Below are 17,673 nucleotides of genomic sequence, written 5' to 3' on the forward strand. Positions count from 1 at the left end.
TGGTCTAGGTGTCACAGTAATGTTGCTGAATTTACCTACTACTACTGAATTTACTACCACTGCTACTGAATTTAACTCTTGCACAGTCTCATGCTCCCAAGCCATGAATGGTAGCCATCTTTAGGAGAGTTGCTGAGTGAGTGTAGAGCTCAGGAGTCTGGATACAAGTACATAAATGGGATCTTCCTTCTTTTTTTCCAGCCAGTAAAATGTATATAAAAAGCTCAAAGATTTCATGAATGTGTTTTTTTTTTTAACCTGAAGGTCAGCCCTGTTGTCTTTTACTTATATTCCTTATAGTGGCGCAGACTGGCTTCTGCTAAAAAACACATTTCTTTTACATTCGCATTTATTTTTGAGACAGAACATTTACAACAATGCACCACAAAGGAGTATATCTCTGTTGTGCTTTTACACACCATTCTCGGGATAGTTATTTAGCATCTTCCCTCGGAACAAAAATTACAAAAATATCCACACAATCATGTATGGGAAGACTTACTGTCATAAATAATGCTCATAATCTGAAATAAAGATATACTGAATGCAAATGTTTCAAAAGTAGGAGTGGACACCAGAAAAAAAAAACCCAATTTCGACAACATTTTAAATCAGAAGTCCAAAAGGAAGCTGAATCTATCACTGCAATAGTGAATATTCAAATCTGTTGTGAAGTTGAAATAAGTCAATTCGCTACTCTATTAGTAAATGTAAAGGAATTATATTTCAATTTGTTATAAAATGAAACTCTGAAATTATGTTTGAAACTACAAGCTGACGTGAACCTTTGTTTTCTGCGATCGTTTTTAGCCTGATTCTTTTAGCCATTGTTTTTTTTTTGTTGTTGTTGTCACATTTTTGATTGTGGGACAGTAGTGCTTTATGATACATGTCTATTAAAATGCTACATATCTACAAATGCTAATAATCAAAAAAAGAAGAGAGAGAATGTAAATTTAAGATACTGCTGTGATGCTGTCCATCTTTTAGCAGTGCTCTGCAGCTACATTACTGCACACGCTTGGCTCCCACTGCGGCGTTCCGAACTCAAAAGGTGTGATGTCTTCTTGAGAGGATGCTGAGATGACTGCCTTTCAAAAATGAGACTATATCTCAGACATCGTCAAATAAAGCCTTTCTGTTTCATTAAGGTTTTCAATAAGGAGATGCAGCATGTTCCAGGCCCTCACTGAGCTTCACCCTCCAGTTTCTGGGTGACACACTTGATCCGAATGTTCTCGCGAAGGTTTCGCAAGCGAGCGCGGCGACTCGTGATTTCCTCCACGTTGGATTTGGGGAACCAGCCCCTCTCTCCATCAGACAACCGGATCCCCTCCACCCACCCTACAATCAAGAAATAACAGGGTTGGGTTGTTTTGTTTGGTTGTGTGTGTGTGTGTGCGTGTGTGTGTGTGTTTATACACAACAGCTTTTACTGGCATATCTTACCATCACTTGTAATGGTTTTAGCTTGCAGAATGTCTGCCTTCTCCAGTGTGAGTTCGTCATGCTCCTGGGCCTGGTAGCTCTTAATACACTGAACCTGAGACAGATCTGCATGAACACAGCAAAGCCCCATGATGTTAACCTCTGGTAGAATATTTGTGGCTTCCTTAATCTATTACATCTTCTCTGTGTGTGTGTGTGTGTCTGCCTGTCTCTCTCACACACACACTGCGGTATATGAGCGGATACACCCTCATTCTCATTGATCTGCTCACTGCCTCACACACACACACACACACACACACACACACACACACACACTGCAGTATATGAGCTGACACACCCTCATTCTCATTGGTCTGTTCAGTGGCTGTCTTTGGCTCAGGGGGGAACATGGCTGTGATCCACCTCTGTTTGCTGCTCCTGTGGAGAAAGTGAAGGTCATGGACCAGTAAGAAAAGCCTGCCGTGTAAACAGAGTTAACAGATTCAAATGATCCAGCCTGCCAAAAAAAGAAACATCTCGAGTCTCAGCAAAGTTTCCCTTTGTTTTCCTCAGGATCTAGTCTGAAATTAATCATTCGCCTAATCGTGACTGTTGAACAACAAAGGTGTCTCTGTTAGTGACAATATTTGAAATGAAGGGAATGTAAATTACAGAAAGAAATCATAATAGTGGTAGTGTTTGACATGGACATTTATACCTGATATTATTGGTTCTTACAGCACTGAAAGGAGTCATTTAAGTAAATGGATATCATATCTATCTTGATGAATAAGATGATTTCTGCTCTGCACCCAAGTGAATTAATCAAGAACGCGATTTCTTTAATGGATGATGCTTCTGTTTTTATGCTTACTTATGTGCAAGTAAACGGACTCGGTAAAATGTAAAACGCTCAAGATCCTGTAGATGGCTAGAGATAAAACCAACAGGAAACAGGACGTAGAAACAAAGGGAGGAGGCCGCAAAGTATCAAAACTCCACTGCTATTAAAACTCCACTGCAGTTATCTCACAGGAATCAGTGCAGCAGGAAGGCATGACTGTGCGTTTGATGCAGTGTAGGTCTCACTCTGTTAGTGACTTCAGCAGGATCTGATGTTTCAGCTGCTGGCCCTCGCACAGCTGCAGGTGGAAGATGAAGCCCGAGATGCCCTGAAGCTTCTGGCTCAGGTCCTTCACCTTCAGATCACCGATCTTCGCATGTACAAACACCATGAACCTCCACGTGCTAAACATGGGCAGAAACAACACCTTGTAACCATGTTTCATGGCACTATATCATGTTATTACTGCGCCCGCCAACGCTGGTTTACTTTTAACACCTTATAGAGTGATTTAGAGTAAACCACATGCCCTGGCGTTTTTTCCTAGGCTCTAGCAGTAGGTGGAAAAACCACACAGTCAGGACCAGACATAAATTATTACGTAAATAATTCACGTAGAACTTTCCCACGGCCTTCCCCACTCATTCTCACTAGACACTCACTCCTTTCTCCGGGACAGTAGGAGGCAGTCATTAAACAGGTGCAGATACACGGGCCGTGTAGGCAGCTTGAACTTTGACCCGGATATGCTCATGGTTTGTGTGTCCACCTCTAACAGCTCACCATGTTTCACTAACCAGCGAGACTGGGAGATGAGAGGGAATATCTATAAAAAGAGATTTAAAAAAACATGGTTTGGGAATATGCCAGATTTGTACATGACAAGGACATTTTCAGTTCGTTATTTATAAATATTAAATCTTGTACCTTGCCCTCAAAGTGTATTCTCTTGCTGAGATGAATTAGCTCCTCCATCCTCTTCATGGATTGTACACTGGAGTTACATTCCTTTATAATCTGTTTTGGCATAAAAGGAGATTAAATCAGTTAAATCAGTGAAGACCCTCAAATTTGTACGGATCAATTTATCTTTGTGGTTTATCCAATATTTGGAATATTATACATGCACTTTAAAAAAAAAAAAGGAACAGGGGGTTTATTGGTAAGAAAAGAATAACATTTTCACCTTTTTCAGTTCATTAAAAGCCTTGGTGGCTGTGTCCTCGTCCCGTGAACCAGGTGATGTTCTCTTTAGGATGTTCTGTAATGAAGAGAGTATCTATCATGTTCTCTTTCTGATATGTCTGATAAAGCAATTCTCCAAGTTCAAGGTTTTTAAAAGCGCAATCATTTTTGGTAAAATAAAGTACATCTGCAATCTGTAATCCACCTGCAGTCATGTGCTAACTGTGTTGGCCATCCTCTAGTCCTTCATCAGTGGTCAGTTTTTGGCCACTGCGCTGCAGCTGTCTGGACATGAGTGGGTGGCAGTGACACTAATACACTTTTTATCCAATAAACTATCAGCAGCTCAACACCCACCACTGCGATACTGCTGATACAATGTTAAAATCATCTGTCTTATTCATTCAGCAGCTGTCCTGTGCTGAATAGCTGAGCAGCGATGAACGAGGTAGGTGGCTGTCACACTGCCTTCCAACACACGTGCTACAGTCACACTATTACCATGCGCCTAACAAGTCAGAAGTGAGTGATTGTGAGTGTGATGCATTCCTGTGTGGTGCCGAATTGGTTAGTGGCTGTGACGCTCACCTCCACCAGCATTTTAAGACGCGTAATCCTTTGAAAGGGCAGGATGAGGAATGATGCGAGAGGGAGGCGCTGGCATACAGGGTCCTCCTCCAGACGAGCCAGGATGCCAGGGAAGCGGGCATTCTCCTGTCTGAGAAAGAAGAAGAATGTACCGGTCTAGTACTGGTCTGCTCGGCTACCCTAACTGAAGTGTCCTTTCTCTTTCATCCCTATTTCAGGGCACTGATAATGTAGAGCTCTAGCCCGAGACCACTCCCAGCTGCTCTAGCCCGAGACCACTCCCAGCTGCTCTAGCCCGAGACCACTCCCAGCTGCTCTAGCCCGAGACCACTCCCAGCTGCTCTAGCCCGAGACCACTCCCAGCTGCTACTTGTCTTCTAATCCTGTGATCGCCAAGCCTCTCTAACCCAGCACAGTGGCTCTGAAAATATACTGCCATTGTCCAGACTGCCAGCGGTGCAGGGAAAAGGGCAAAAAACAAAAACCACAAACAGAGTAAGAGAGCTCACAGGAGCCTTTGGTAGGTCTGCTCCTGATAAGCCTGGTTGGTGACATAGGGGAGGTAGACCTTCCGAAGTGCGGGACAGTGGTCTAGGACGATGTCACACACGTCAAAACGTAAAATGTCCCCTTCCAATCGGTGCTCAAGATCTTGTAGAAACCTAGAGATAAAAGCAACAGGAAACAGGAAGAAGAGACAAGGGGAGGAGGCCACAAAGTGACAAAAGAACAGGAAGAGAAAGACACAAAACAATTATAGATGAAAGGAGGTTTCATTAAATGAGAACACGCTGTGTGACTGGTGCATAGTCCAGTTTCCTCCTTTTCAGTCATGCACACAAAAGCTACTTGAGTGCTAAGAGCTCCCCCTTGTGAGGACGATTCAGATGGCTATTTGTGTGTGAGTGAGTGAGCCATGAGATGCTTCACGTCTAAACACCACCCTAAAAGCTGCCACAGGAACCCCAGTTTCTCCGTTTACTCTAGTTTTGCTTCATCCATACTTTTCACTGACGTCCTTGACGTCGGGCAGCTTGGAGAAAAGCCACTGTCTGTCCTGAGCTCCCAGGCATTCGGTCAACTCTAGAGACTGCATGAAATGTTCAACCACGATGGTCAGGCTGCGTATGTATGAGGCCTCAGATGTCACCAACTCAAACTTAGCCTGAAAAAAGCGATAAAATATTGACAAGGCTAAAGTCAGAACAAAAAGCTCATTTACCAGGCAAACTGAAATGAATGCGTAAAATGATCACATCAGTCGTAAGGTTAACGAGAATTAGCTTCACCTCTTGCAATTTGCGCTCCTCGTTGCTAAAACTGTCGAGCTGCCCACTGCTCCGCACATCAGGAATATCCTGCCAGAGGGAAAAGGCAGAGCCTCGCGACGAGCGGAAGGAGCCGGAGGGCGAGAGGTTGCTGGGAGAAGCACTGTCCCCGCCTCTGTCTTCATCGGTTCCAGGCTCCGCCCCCTGTTGCCTCTGAATCTCTCTGTTAATGGCCACATCACTGTATTCCTGATACAGGACCACTGGCGAAGAGAAAGAGAGACAGAGCATGAGAAGGAAAGTGATAGTTACGTACGAGTTTCATGAAATTTGCTCAGGAAAGCATACTTACAACTAGGTAGAAAGCGTGATAAACGTTTGGAACTTCTTGGAGGACTGTCTCCGTCTTCATCAATGGGATCTTTTCTCATGCTGTGGTGAGAAAAGATGTGGTGCATTTAAAATGATCATTTAAAATGAGCATTTAATATTATGTCATATTATATTATATGCTGTGGTTGAGATTCTCTTTACAGTCATTACAGGGACAGTTGCTATCACCTGAGCTTGGAGCTCTTCCTGTACAGTGGCAGGGCGCTGTCAGCAGAGGGCAGTGGTGGTGCAAATCCCGCTGGGCTGTGTGGTGTACTGTCACTTGACCCCCCTGAAAGGCGTTGTCTGGTGCTGGGTTTGTCTACACACGGATAGATGGGGGAAGTTAAAAAAAAAATGTAGCATCTGTGTGTGAGAATGGAAAGCACAGAAAGAGACCTTAACCAGAAGACACCTGAGACATACAATAGCGACTCTGTAATAGTTAAACTCTACGTGGAGCCCTTCCACAAGGCCAAAGACTGAAAAGCTGAGCTACACAGAAGGAGCTCTGGTGAAGTACTCACAGTCAGAGGGGTTTCCCGACGGCTGCCGGTCTCGCGAGGACACACGGGCGGACAGCGATTTTCCCAGCCGTAAGGTGAAGGAATTCTTCCTTTGCGAGAGCTGCAAGCGGGAGATGAGCTCGGAGGCCGAGAAGCGCCGTCGCTCGTGGTCCGCCGAATGGGCGCGCGGCGCAGGCAGCGGGTGGGCCAGTGGCAGTGAGCTGCCGCTCACGAAGGCCAAGCCGTCTAGAGGCCCGCAATCCTCCAGCTCCACCTCCTCGGTCTCTCTCTCGCCTGGACTGTCCCCCAGCCCCAGATCCTCTGGAGGGGGATCCGAGGACCTCGGCCGAGGGGCAGGAGCAGAGGTGAGGACCAGCTCCTCATCTAAATCCATCAGGGGGCTGGAGCTCTGGGACATGGGGACAGTGGTGCCCACAAGCCCCAGTTCACCCTCTATGAACGACTCAAAAGATCCAGGGAAGAGGGAGTCACAGTCTAGTCCCGCGCTGCTTAGAGACTCTTCGCTCGGACTGTCAGGTGAGTACACCCTCATCTTGCGCCCTGTCACACGAAATATGAGATGTGGCACTGGTAATTAACAAACATAAGCTCCTCATTTTTAACAAGGTCATCTGGAATTCATGATACACACATTATTAATTATCTTGAATTATCTCATACCAATTATGTTTAATCATCTTAAATAAAAAGGCTACAAATCATTTTTGATTCATGACAACAAAATAATTATTTTACTTCATGCTTGGTTACCTATTATTATTTATTGTTAAAATGAATTATAAATGGTACTTAAGCGTGGTACTTAAATTATGCTTAAGTATTTAGCAGTTTATGGTTCTGTTGGCTTTTACGATGCTGGGCTCTGGATAGGAGCATGCCACGTCACTGAGTGAAGTTGGCACTTACGTATGGATTTCTCCTTCGAGGACACCTGTGATGTTCGTCTCTGCAAACGAAACAGATCAGGGCCCTGGAGCTCCGAGCCCAGAGGGGAGCACGGAGAAGTGGGCTGAGCATCCTCAGAGTCCCTTTCCTCGGCCACAAAAGCAGGGGACAGGGGGAGGAACAGGCCTTTGGGACCGAGACCCAGGGGTTGCGACAAGAGCTTATCCGTGTCCGTCTTAAGTGAGTCCATGCTGGGTGCTCCGATGGTATCCTGAGCTCCCCCAACATCGTGGCCGTCCTGGTCCGGATCGGCGCCCAGGGGTGCATCTGCCCCCATGTCTCCTTTCTGGTAGAAGTTCGAGCAGGGCCCGTTATGAGCAGGGCCCGAGGAACGCGGCAAGGAGCCGCATCTCCCCAGAGAGGTCGAGGAGCAAAAGCTGTTGGTGCTGGGTTGCTGAAGGTCGATAAAGGCTAGGGTCTCCTGCTGGCACACGGCGATGTGTTGGCGCAGAAGAGGCCTGTTCTCTGGGGAGTCACTCAGAGCCTGGGCCTCGGGCGAGCCAGGGATCCACATGACAGGGCTCTCCCCTCGGCAGTAGAACGTGTGGAGGTGAGGCTGGAAATCAGGGAGAGGGTACAATCCATAGCCAGGGAGCATGACTCAGACCACACATTGGAGCTGCAGAGGAAAGATACAATACAGAGAGACGATAATCAGATCCTAGCGATGGCAGAACACATCACGGCTGTGGGGCGTATCTGTATTCAAGATTAATGTAATTTACTACACATGATCATAAAACGCAAATGCTACGTTTGTCCTTTATGGTAAGAAAGGCATTTCATCGAGGGAAGCATTTTTCCAGCTTCAGCTTGATTTGTTTTTAAAATGCAGACCAATCACAGCTTGATTTGTTTTTAAAATGCAGACCAATCAGCACGCTCTGCCACACACAGGCCAGCATTATCTTTCTGTCCAGGTCCTCTGTAGTGCAGTTTATTCTATCTTGTCTCGGTGCCGGTGCAGTTGTTGTCATGGATAAAGCCAACAGTTGGCTCAACCCCACCCTTCCCACACACACAAGCCACCCCGTGCCTGGCTGGCTCTGTCAAAGCTTCTGCACCGTGTCTTCCTGCACTAATTAAAGAGTGCGGTTTTTCTCAGCTCCCAGCCCCTATACTTATCCCCCTTCCCTCTGCGACTGCTGCGACCTCCCCACACACCCCTGCTCCCACACACTCCTGCTCCCGCACACCCCGGCTCCCAGACACCCCTGCTCCTACGTCCATGCTAGAGAGAACGAGAGTGAGATCAAAGTGTTCACACTCAAAACCAAGCATTTTAAAATCCTCTTGTTTTTCACTGGCCAGCCTCTTGCTCTCATCCTTTTTCCTGCAGTTCAAAAACACCCCTCCATTTAAACAAACAAACTGGGTCAGTGGAGCAACAGCATCCATTAGTCCCCTGCGCTTGTGCCCCAGGGAAACGCAGGGTGGAGATAACCCAGGTCATGACATCTCCAGGGTCATTAAGAAGCTATTCTTCAGGAGGGTGTCAGCGCCATAGACCCAGACCTCACTCGCTACTGACAACAAAAAATGCACACAGACCTGGAGATTAAACGTGCTCAGGGACCCTAGTAAACAGGTGTCTGGGTTGAATGATTTTTTTTTTGGCCTCCCAATGTCTGCTGTGATTGATTTGCCAAAGTACAGAACCTTAAGAATTTTCATACATACATATGTAAACAGAACAGCTGTGAACGTGTTCCTGAACCTGAAGAGCCACAAGATGACAAAATGTAAATCTAAACCCTCGAGCAAAGAAACTAGAACCAAAACCTTCCCCTTTCCATATATTCTCTCTGGTCTTAGGAATTGTTTTTGCCAGCACAGATATATTCATGCAGGCTCTCCTATCAAGCACAGGTGCAAAGACACACCTGGCACTACATGTGCCATTAAAAGCACAAAGTCCAGAAAACTCCCTTCATATCCACCCAGTGTCCCCAAACTGAACAGCATGATCCCGAACACTACAGCGCACATACTATCAACACATACACTCACACAAACCACACAGAAGCAACCCTGTGCACACACACATTCACCCACACACCCACACCCACACTCACACACACACACACAAATGGTTACCTGTTCTCTACTCCAAACAAAGGATCTCTTTATTCTTGCAGATGGCGAAGGCTGTTAGGTGCACAGGAGATTTGAGAGGGTGTGGGAACGGATTGGGATCCTTCACACACAGACACACACACGCACGCACGCACGCACACACACACACACACACACACACACACACACACACACACACACACACACACACACACACACACAATGAAATTAAGGTGCAATTCAAAATGAGCAGAGATTTTGATCTGTAAGCTAAACAGTCCAAATGGGTGGACATACCCATGTCCCTTGAATCATGTTCATTATGAGCAAACCCTTTAGTCCAGGCATACAGCTGAAGGCCTTTTGTTCAAGTCTGATTAACCTGTCGTATAAAGAAGTGCAGTAAATTCTTCCGCCATGTTTCATCAGTCATGACTTTCAGCCTCCTGCATTACAGCCCATTAACCTGCATCTTTCCATTCCATCAGTTTCATTTCTCATGTCGTTTAGAGTTTTCAATAAAAACCAACATATAATTTGCCCCTCTCCCAAGGTGTTATTTGAGTATGTTTCTTACTTTGGTGTTCCTATTTTCCCTGTAATTTCACTAGGCTCTGTTAAGTCGGTGTGTCTGCATGGTAAATGAATAGAGACCGGGCAGGTCTTTTATGATGGCTGTGATTAAAGTAGAGAATTCTTCTCTCTGGCCTGGTGCATAAGCCCAGGTAGAGGCATGATCTCTCTGCTATGAAATATGGTCAATTTTTATTAAATTTTCAGGAAAGCATGGATTTTGTGTATAGGTGAGGCTGAAGGTTAAGCACAGATCTATGTCAAACTGAATCAATCTTTCAGGTCTCAGTTATATAAACTGTATGCTTGTATAACAAATACCTGTATGTTCAACCTTAATATCAGGGTCAGTAATTGCAGAAAGTGATGGGAAAAATGAATGAAAGATGTGTTGCTCACAAACTGTAAAGGGCACATAAACCTCCACTTCCAGAGTTTTAATCCTTTGTAAAAACTCAAAACTTCCTGCTAGCAATTCTGCTGCATTTCTGGGATTTTCCCTCATCTTGAGGGCCTGTTTGAGCAAAGGTCTAGCAGTGTGGTGACACAGGCTTCTGTTTGTGTGTTATATTGCGCTGGGCCAGGCTCGCACAACTACTCTAATTGCCTTACTTAGAAGAACCAGGGCACCGGCGTCTGTTAAGCCATCCGCGGTCAGCTCCACACGCAGAGAGCGCACAGCTCATCACCAGGCACCTCCACACTTCAGCAGTTAATGATGCTTGACAGGTCATGACAGGTAGAACATTTTCAAAAATGAGTATCAATATTTTAGGGGCTTGGGATGGCTTGATGGGGCAAGCTCAAGATCAAAACGGCTCAAAATCCGCTTTCTGCATAAGTTAATACTTTACGTTTGATGTTGAACGCAGTCGAAATTTTCCGCAGCTTAAACTTAATAAGCAACTCCATTGCGGGTTGTCCTAACGTGTCTAAGGTGTCTTTAATTACAGGTAATGGATCTCAATGAGGGTGACAGAATTCCAAACGTGAAACCACCCTTATCTTTAATAAGAGGAACTGGTTTTAATGGTGGTAGGTATGGATCTGACCTCAGGCAGGGAGAACAGGAGCAGCTAGGAGTAAAGCTCCTTGTGTTTACATTCAGAGGAGGGGGTCACGATGTCTCTTTGTGCCTGAAGCCTTCATCTCCCATCAACCACGGCAGTGACAGAACTCCCGGCTTGAAACCTCAACACTCACCACGTGCACAACTCCTCAATAGCCGTGAAATAGGGTGAAAAGAAAGAAAAAGGGAGAGGGAGAGAGAGAGAGAGAGAGAGAGAGAGAGAGCGTGACAGATATAGAGAAAGAGAGTGAGAGAGAGCAACAGACTGATTGTAACAGAGTACGATAGCAAGTCCACTTAAACATGCCTTAGTGTTCCTAAGCACATGCCAGTTCTCATGCACTATTTCCGAACCAATGACCTCATCTTAAAGCAAACTTGGACAGGCCGCTGAGCTGGTCTGATGTGACACACCTGCTGTGGCTACTCCCTTTAAAAAAAGCGCTTAGGCACATCCTGGACACTGCTTGTCGAACAGAACTGTGCAGTACATACAGGATGCTCAAGCACCAACTTCAGCACAGAAAAGAGTATCAACACACTGCGCACGAGCAGTGGCGTTGGAGTGAAAGGGACCGGAACCAGGCGGGGACATTGCATCCTCCTCCTCAGCGCTCTCATTGGCCGTTTTGTAGTAGCTTTGCTTTCTGGGCATGTGGGAGCCTACATAGGGGAAAAGGATCTCCCTGCACATGTGCAGTGGCAACTAAGGCACACAGTGCCCTGTTCCTTCTTTGATGTTACATGGCAAATGAACAAACTGTCATTTTGATTCTTACCGGACTGTGCTAGCAATCTGGAGCTGAACCATAACCACAGAGTTGGATGCAATGAAATCATAACATTAAGAAATTAGGTTTTCTTTTTTGCCGCATTTCTGCTTTTCAAAGCGGGCCACATATCCCCTGATAGCTGGCGGGTAAGAGACATCCCATCCTCATGTCGCTATCCATTAGATTCAGAAGCCACAATTAGATCATTGATTCCAACGCAGAGCTGTGCTCCAGTGAGACGATGACCTACTTTTGACAGTCTGCTGATGCGTCCGCTGAGGTCATTCAGATTCAGTTTCCTGTTTTCTGTCGTTAACTACTCCGGTGGTGCAGCGAGACAGTGTCCTGCACTCTGCTCATTATCAGGACAGGAAAGGACAAGACACACCAGGCTTGTTTTGAAATGTGATCAGATGGGTGAGAACACGCCGAGACGGAGGCTTCCTCAGGCTGGTCTTCACAGGTCATCTTGAAAGGATTACACGTGAACCAGGTAAGAATACTCAAAGGTAAAATAATCAAATAATCAAATTAGTCATCAAATAATCAAAAAAGTCATCACATTTTCAAATACAAAATGTGAAAACTACAAATAAAAACTTAACCCAAAGCATTCTGACTTGTCCATGAAATCAGTTTTGCTTTTAGCTCTGCGAGCAACTGGACAGCACTAGCAGGTCTTTCAGAGAGACTATGGAGAGCTGACCACACAGGAAGGCCATTAGAGAGGTAGCTGCGTATTCTCCGTGGAGAGTCCATCCTGAGGTAGGAGCGAGGTAGCTGCGTATACGCCGTGGAGAGTCCGTCCTGAGGTAGGAGCGAGGTAGCTGCGTATACGCCGTGGAGAGTCCGTCCTGAGGTAGGAGCGAGGTAGCTATGTATTCGTCGTGGAGAGTCCGTCCTGAGGTAGGAGCGAGGTAGCTACGTATTTGTCGTGGAGAGTCCGTCTTGATGTAGGAGCGAGGTAGCTGCGTATTCTCCGTGGAGAGTCCATCCTGAGGTAGGAGCGAGGTAGCTGCGTATTCTCCGTGGAGAGTCCGTCCTGAGGTAGGAGCGAGGTAGCTATGTATTCGTCGTGGAGAGTCCGTCCTGAGGTAGGAGCGAGGTAGCTGCGTATTCTCCATGGAGAGTCCGTCCTGAGGTAGGAGCAAGGTAGCTACGTATTTGTCGTGGAGAGTCCGTCTTGATGTAGGAGCGAGGTAGCTGCGTATTCTCCATGGAGAGTCCGTCCTGAGGTAGGAGCGAGGTAGCTGCGTATTCTCCGTGGAGAGTCCGTCCTGAGGTAGGAGCGAGGTAGCTGCGTATACTCCGTGGAGAATCCGTCCTGAGGTAGGAGCGAGGTAGCTACGTATTCGTCGTGGAGAGTCCATCCTGAGGTAGGAGCGAGGTAGCTGTGTATTCTCCATGGAGAGTCCGTCCTGAGGTAGGAGCGAGGTAGCTACGTATTTGTCGTGGAGAGTCCGTCCTGAGGTAGGAGCGAGGTAGCTGCGTATTCTCCATGGAGAGTCCGTCCTGAGGTAGGAGCGAGGTAGCTGCGTATTCTCCATGGAGAGTCCGTCCTGAGGTAGGAGAGAGGTAGCTGCGTATTCTCCATGGAGAGTCCGTCCTGAGGTAGGAGCGAGGTAGTTGCGTATTCTCTATGGAGAGTCCGTCCTGAGGTAGGTGCCTGGGAGAGGCTTGCACCGTATCATATCAGATGTGACGGGACTTGGCCAAATGAAAGCCTGAGCCGGCCTGCGGGCTGCAGAGCTAGACAGGTGTGAGCCTTGCATACATACCTGTAGGCCTCAGCTTATGCAGGATCACTTTTCACAGACAAACACGCACACACGCAGACACGTGCGCGTGCACACACACACACACACACCTACACACATGTTCAAACAATGGAAATTCCTCAAAATATTGGTCAATATAAGGAAAAGAAGGAACAAGAAACCAGCACACGTAGCAGCTTGGCCTGTTTTTTCTTTTAAATGAGTGTATAAAAATGAAAAGTAACACCTTCAGCACTGAAGCACATGCATGCAGGTTATTACGAGCTATTCTAAAATGTACCATAGAGTGAACGTATTAAAATAACTGCACAAGGTTTTCCCAAAAGTAGGGTCTGGTGTACAATTAGGTGTTCCGCACGCAGACAGAAAGTAAGTTCATTTCCAAGAGCATCCCCTGCAACCCCCACCCCAGACTCCCAGCTAAGACCTCTGACACATGCAGACACTTTCTGCATTCCCCACATAACTAGGCCCTTGTCATTCCGCTCAAATTGCCCAGTAAGCTACAGTGGAAGACAAACGCGGACCCTTGTGTGCCTGAGCTCGTGAAACAAGAACAGGCCCCTGTTTGTACGGCTGCGTCCTGGCCGCTGGAGTCAGAGCGACTCCCCCCAGGTGAGGCTTTGGTAGGTCGCCCTGCCCTCCCCCGAGGGGCTCCCACACCTCTTCCTTCATCATCTACTCATTCTGCAGGTGAGCTACACTGTCATCCCTCAGCCCTGTGGAAGCTATTAACAATAAGCCAGGCAAACAGAGTTGATTGAAAGGGCATTGGCAGCAAGCTTGGGGGACCCCTTTTTGCCCTCAGCGGCCCCGCTGACCTTGCGAACAGAACATTGCCGTGGGGGAGGGGAGGGCATGAGGGCGGACGCCAAACGGATCTGCAGCCCAGGTACATGTAGGTGCAGATCCAGAGCGGGGACAGGTGATGAAGCAGGTGCTCCTTAGTAAGCGAGTGGAGAGGACTGGAGCAGGACGTGGAGCGCAGGGAAATTAAACTGTAAATCAGGCAGAACTCTCTGCACAGACATGCTGCATGAAACCTAACTGCTATACTAGACACATTCACCCTGGATTTCTGGTATGGGAGGTGTGAGGGCTCAGAGTGGGTAGACAAAATTCAAACTAATGAGGTCTACACACACGTACACCTCAGATGCTCCCGCCTCAACACCCTACTTAACACCCAGTGGGTTTGTGGGGAGACACCTGTCAATTATCCATGGCTGTCTTCCCTCGTCTGGCGTGGAGACGTAATGAATTTTTCTCATTCAGGAGACATTATTACACGCCAGACAGACACATCTGAGAGTAAGTATGCTGTGGTAAAATCCAAGACTTTGCTGAGTCACTCACATACACACACAGGTATTATACTCACACCACTCCATTTCCATTCCTCAACACCAATAAAGACACAATGAGATTGGTGCCTATGTCAGATTACCTCTTTATCAAGGGTTTCCTTCATGATAGGCTGGTAAGGAAGACTAGGTCATTACACAATTCCTCGGTTCTACTCAGCGCATCTCACCTGGGAGACTGGGAGGCACCTGATCTCACTCCATTCAACAGAGCTCCAACCTAGTCGCTTGTCACTGAGCCATCTCTTACAGAGCCAGTGACAAAGCGGTTGTTTGGACAATGACCAGCTGGTCTCAGCAGAGGAAGAAGAGTGAATGAGGGATTTAAGGCTTTGCTGTGATTTGGTACGCTCTTGTTCTACAACTACCTGCTGTTAGCCAGCTGATATTCCTGCGGCACCTGGGCAGTGTTGGAGGGGTGACACTGCAGCTTCCACACAGCCGTAACTCACACACTGTCACGGTAAAGACTGATTGCCCTTCCACTGATGGCAGCAGCTTACGCTTTTCATCAGGCAGGCGTTAGGTCATAAAAAGGACATCGCACTCAATACAGAGTCACGCATGCACACAGCTTTATTTAGAAACACACTACGTCTCCATTATAAGGTATTAAACAAGCAGATGAGCTCCTGTAGACACTCTGAGCTTGTGGTAACAGTACACTTACTCATCACACAGACAGACAGTGATTAATGTCTTTTCTTAAACTGCCATTTGACCGGTATTGTAATGAGGTACTAATAGTGGTCTTAAACTGCCTGAAGGGTAGAAAACATTTCCATTTGACCTAAACGACTAAATGGAATGGAGTAACCAAGGCCAGAGGTTCGCAGTACCCTCAACTAACAGAAGCCCTGCCTGTTTAACAGTCCAGACCCTTCACATAGCTCTTTACAACCAGTCAGCACAAAATGGCAAGGTTTTGGCGGCCACCACGCAGCTATGCACGCTTGTTTTACAGCCCTCCTCCCTGCGTGTCCCAGACATGCGCTCACCTGCCTTCCCCAGCTGCAGCAGTACACATGCTTCCCTCTTCAGCAAGTGGAGACATCCTCACCCTCCACAGAGTACACACACACACAGTCTGCACAACACACACACACACGAACACGCACCTGCACACAGCCGCGTGAACACACCCACACGCACGCACACAAGCACGCATGCACACACAGGAAGGTACGCACAGCACACACACAAACAAGCGCGTCCAAGGTTTTATTACCCATGTGTTTTCTGCATTTGAGTACAGTCGCTGGTAGGGCTGAGAGGTACCGCTTTTGCATGCTGTCCGTGCAGTGTCTGTGACACTTGGCCATAGCCCAGAAATACTCAAAACAGAAAAAACTTAACCCAGCGCTTCAATGGCATCATAGTCTGCACAGCACGCCCTTGGACATCCATACCAAGTCTGCTGTTGACACAAATATCACTCTATGAAGCATGCACCATGTTTTAAAAAAACAGAAAGCACTTAACATTAAAAACTTCCCAAACAGCCACATACACGTAGGCAGTGCAGTACAGAATAAAACACAGCCACTTCATGGAAAACATTTTATATATTGTAAATAAAGGACTTGAAATAAAGGCCATCAAAAATGCAGCCTGTGTTCTAACACGCTTTACACCGAGCCATTACACAGAGCCGTTCACATTTACAGCCCATCAGTGAAGCAGTACCTCATGAGTGTGTGTAGCTCCTGGACTGGAGGTCAGCCAGGACCAGCGTGCAGATCCAGGCAGGGGAAGCATCTGGCTGTGGCACGGCGGTATCCATGACTGCCTTGTTTTCCGCTCGGCTTTTTCCTTTTGCGTGCTCTTCCCTACGCCACTGCAGTTCCCCCATGCACACCCTGCCACAGACGCTGGAAGCTGGTCAAGATGATGAGTGCAAAGTCCTCCGTCTGAACTCCGGCTCAGCGTCGCACAAAGAAAGCCATAAAAAAACATGAAAAACACAAATGCTGTCTGTTCTACCTACTTAAAATGCAGATCCCCCTTCCAGCTTTCTTCCCACTGCTCATAGTTTTTTCTCTCTCTCTCTCTCTCTCTCTCTCTCTCTCTCTCTCTCTCTCTCGCAACTTATGGAGAAAGACACTTGTCTTCCACACTCAAGATGTCTTCTGCCTTTGTCTGTTATTTATGGTTTCGTTTGGAACACCTGCTAACAGAAGAGTATAAGGGAGAAATGCACAGGTTGTCGTCTGGCTGAGAGGAGAATCTTCCCTGTCTGAGGGGCATGTGAGTGTCTGCAGATTTCTCAGTGTCAACAGTAGTGCTTTGAAAGTGGATAGGAGGCGAGCAAACAGGCAGAGGGAGGGGGAACACCGTGTAAGTGTGCATGCCACTTAAGCCTCAGTATATGTGTGCATGTGTGTAATTAAGTAAGTATCACTTAAAAGAAAGCAGGTAGCTGAGAAGGTATGCTCAAACTGAAATCTCCTATTGTTAACTCTCTGTCTCAAACTCCTCAGGTGTTCAATTAAGAAATGCTGAAGTGGAAGCCTGCTCCTCTCCTGAATATCATTGTATCATGGTCTTACATAAACTACCAGGCTTATTAAACCTTGAGCTATGCAGAGCTTCTCTGTAGAAACTTTCAGCTATGTGATATCCGTGTTTTTACTGTCAAAGCATATAACTTGACAAAAATCCCAAGGTGACAGCTGAATACTAACAGGATGTCATGAGAGAAGCGCTGTCTTTTTGTCCAGCGTGTTTGTCCTGCTTCTGTGGTTGTAAGGAAGCGCACGGAGACGGTTATTAGCATGGCATGATGGCTGCTGTCCACGTTGCATACTTCAGCTCCACAACATGTACTAACGCACACTTCCTTCAGGCTGCAGAGGAGAGGAACGCAGGGCAATCACAACA

The 17,673-nt window shown here is 46.8% G+C and overlaps 1 protein-coding gene across 3 annotated transcripts; it reads right to left on the minus strand.

Moving 5' to 3' along the window:
• Positions 1–331: 331 nt before the first annotated feature.
• Positions 332–17,294, minus strand: arhgef19 (Rho guanine nucleotide exchange factor (GEF) 19). Of its 3 annotated transcripts, XM_027014499.3 has the most exons (17): positions 16,480–17,294; positions 9,258–9,357; positions 7,122–7,779; positions 6,216–6,755; positions 5,878–6,010; positions 5,669–5,748; positions 5,338–5,579; positions 5,053–5,213; positions 4,558–4,710; positions 4,049–4,178; positions 3,462–3,536; positions 3,203–3,292; positions 2,938–3,101; positions 2,521–2,679; positions 1,790–1,869; positions 1,450–1,554; positions 332–1,344 (listed from the first exon to the last, which is right to left on the minus strand). In XM_027014499.3, the coding sequence occupies exons 3-17, from the start codon at positions 7,756–7,758 to the stop codon at positions 1,187–1,189; spliced, it is 2,907 nt and encodes a 968-aa protein (XP_026870300.2). In that variant the 5' UTR covers positions 7,759–7,779; positions 9,258–9,357; positions 16,480–17,294; the 3' UTR covers positions 332–1,186. The 3 variants fall into 3 exon arrangements, with proteins under 3 accessions (XP_026870300.2, XP_026870298.2, XP_081562992.1); XM_027014497.3 differs by lacking the exon at positions 9,258–9,357; XM_081706866.1 differs by lacking the exons at positions 9,258–9,357; positions 16,480–17,294 and adding an exon at positions 15,792–15,908.
• Between the last annotated feature and the right edge of the window lie 379 nt (positions 17,295–17,673).

This window comes from Electrophorus electricus, chromosome 24 (genome assembly GCF_041902795.1).
Source record: "Electrophorus electricus isolate QZ-2024a chromosome 24, ASM4190279v1, whole genome shotgun sequence".
Taxonomy (NCBI): domain Eukaryota; kingdom Metazoa; phylum Chordata; class Actinopteri; order Gymnotiformes; family Gymnotidae; genus Electrophorus; species Electrophorus electricus.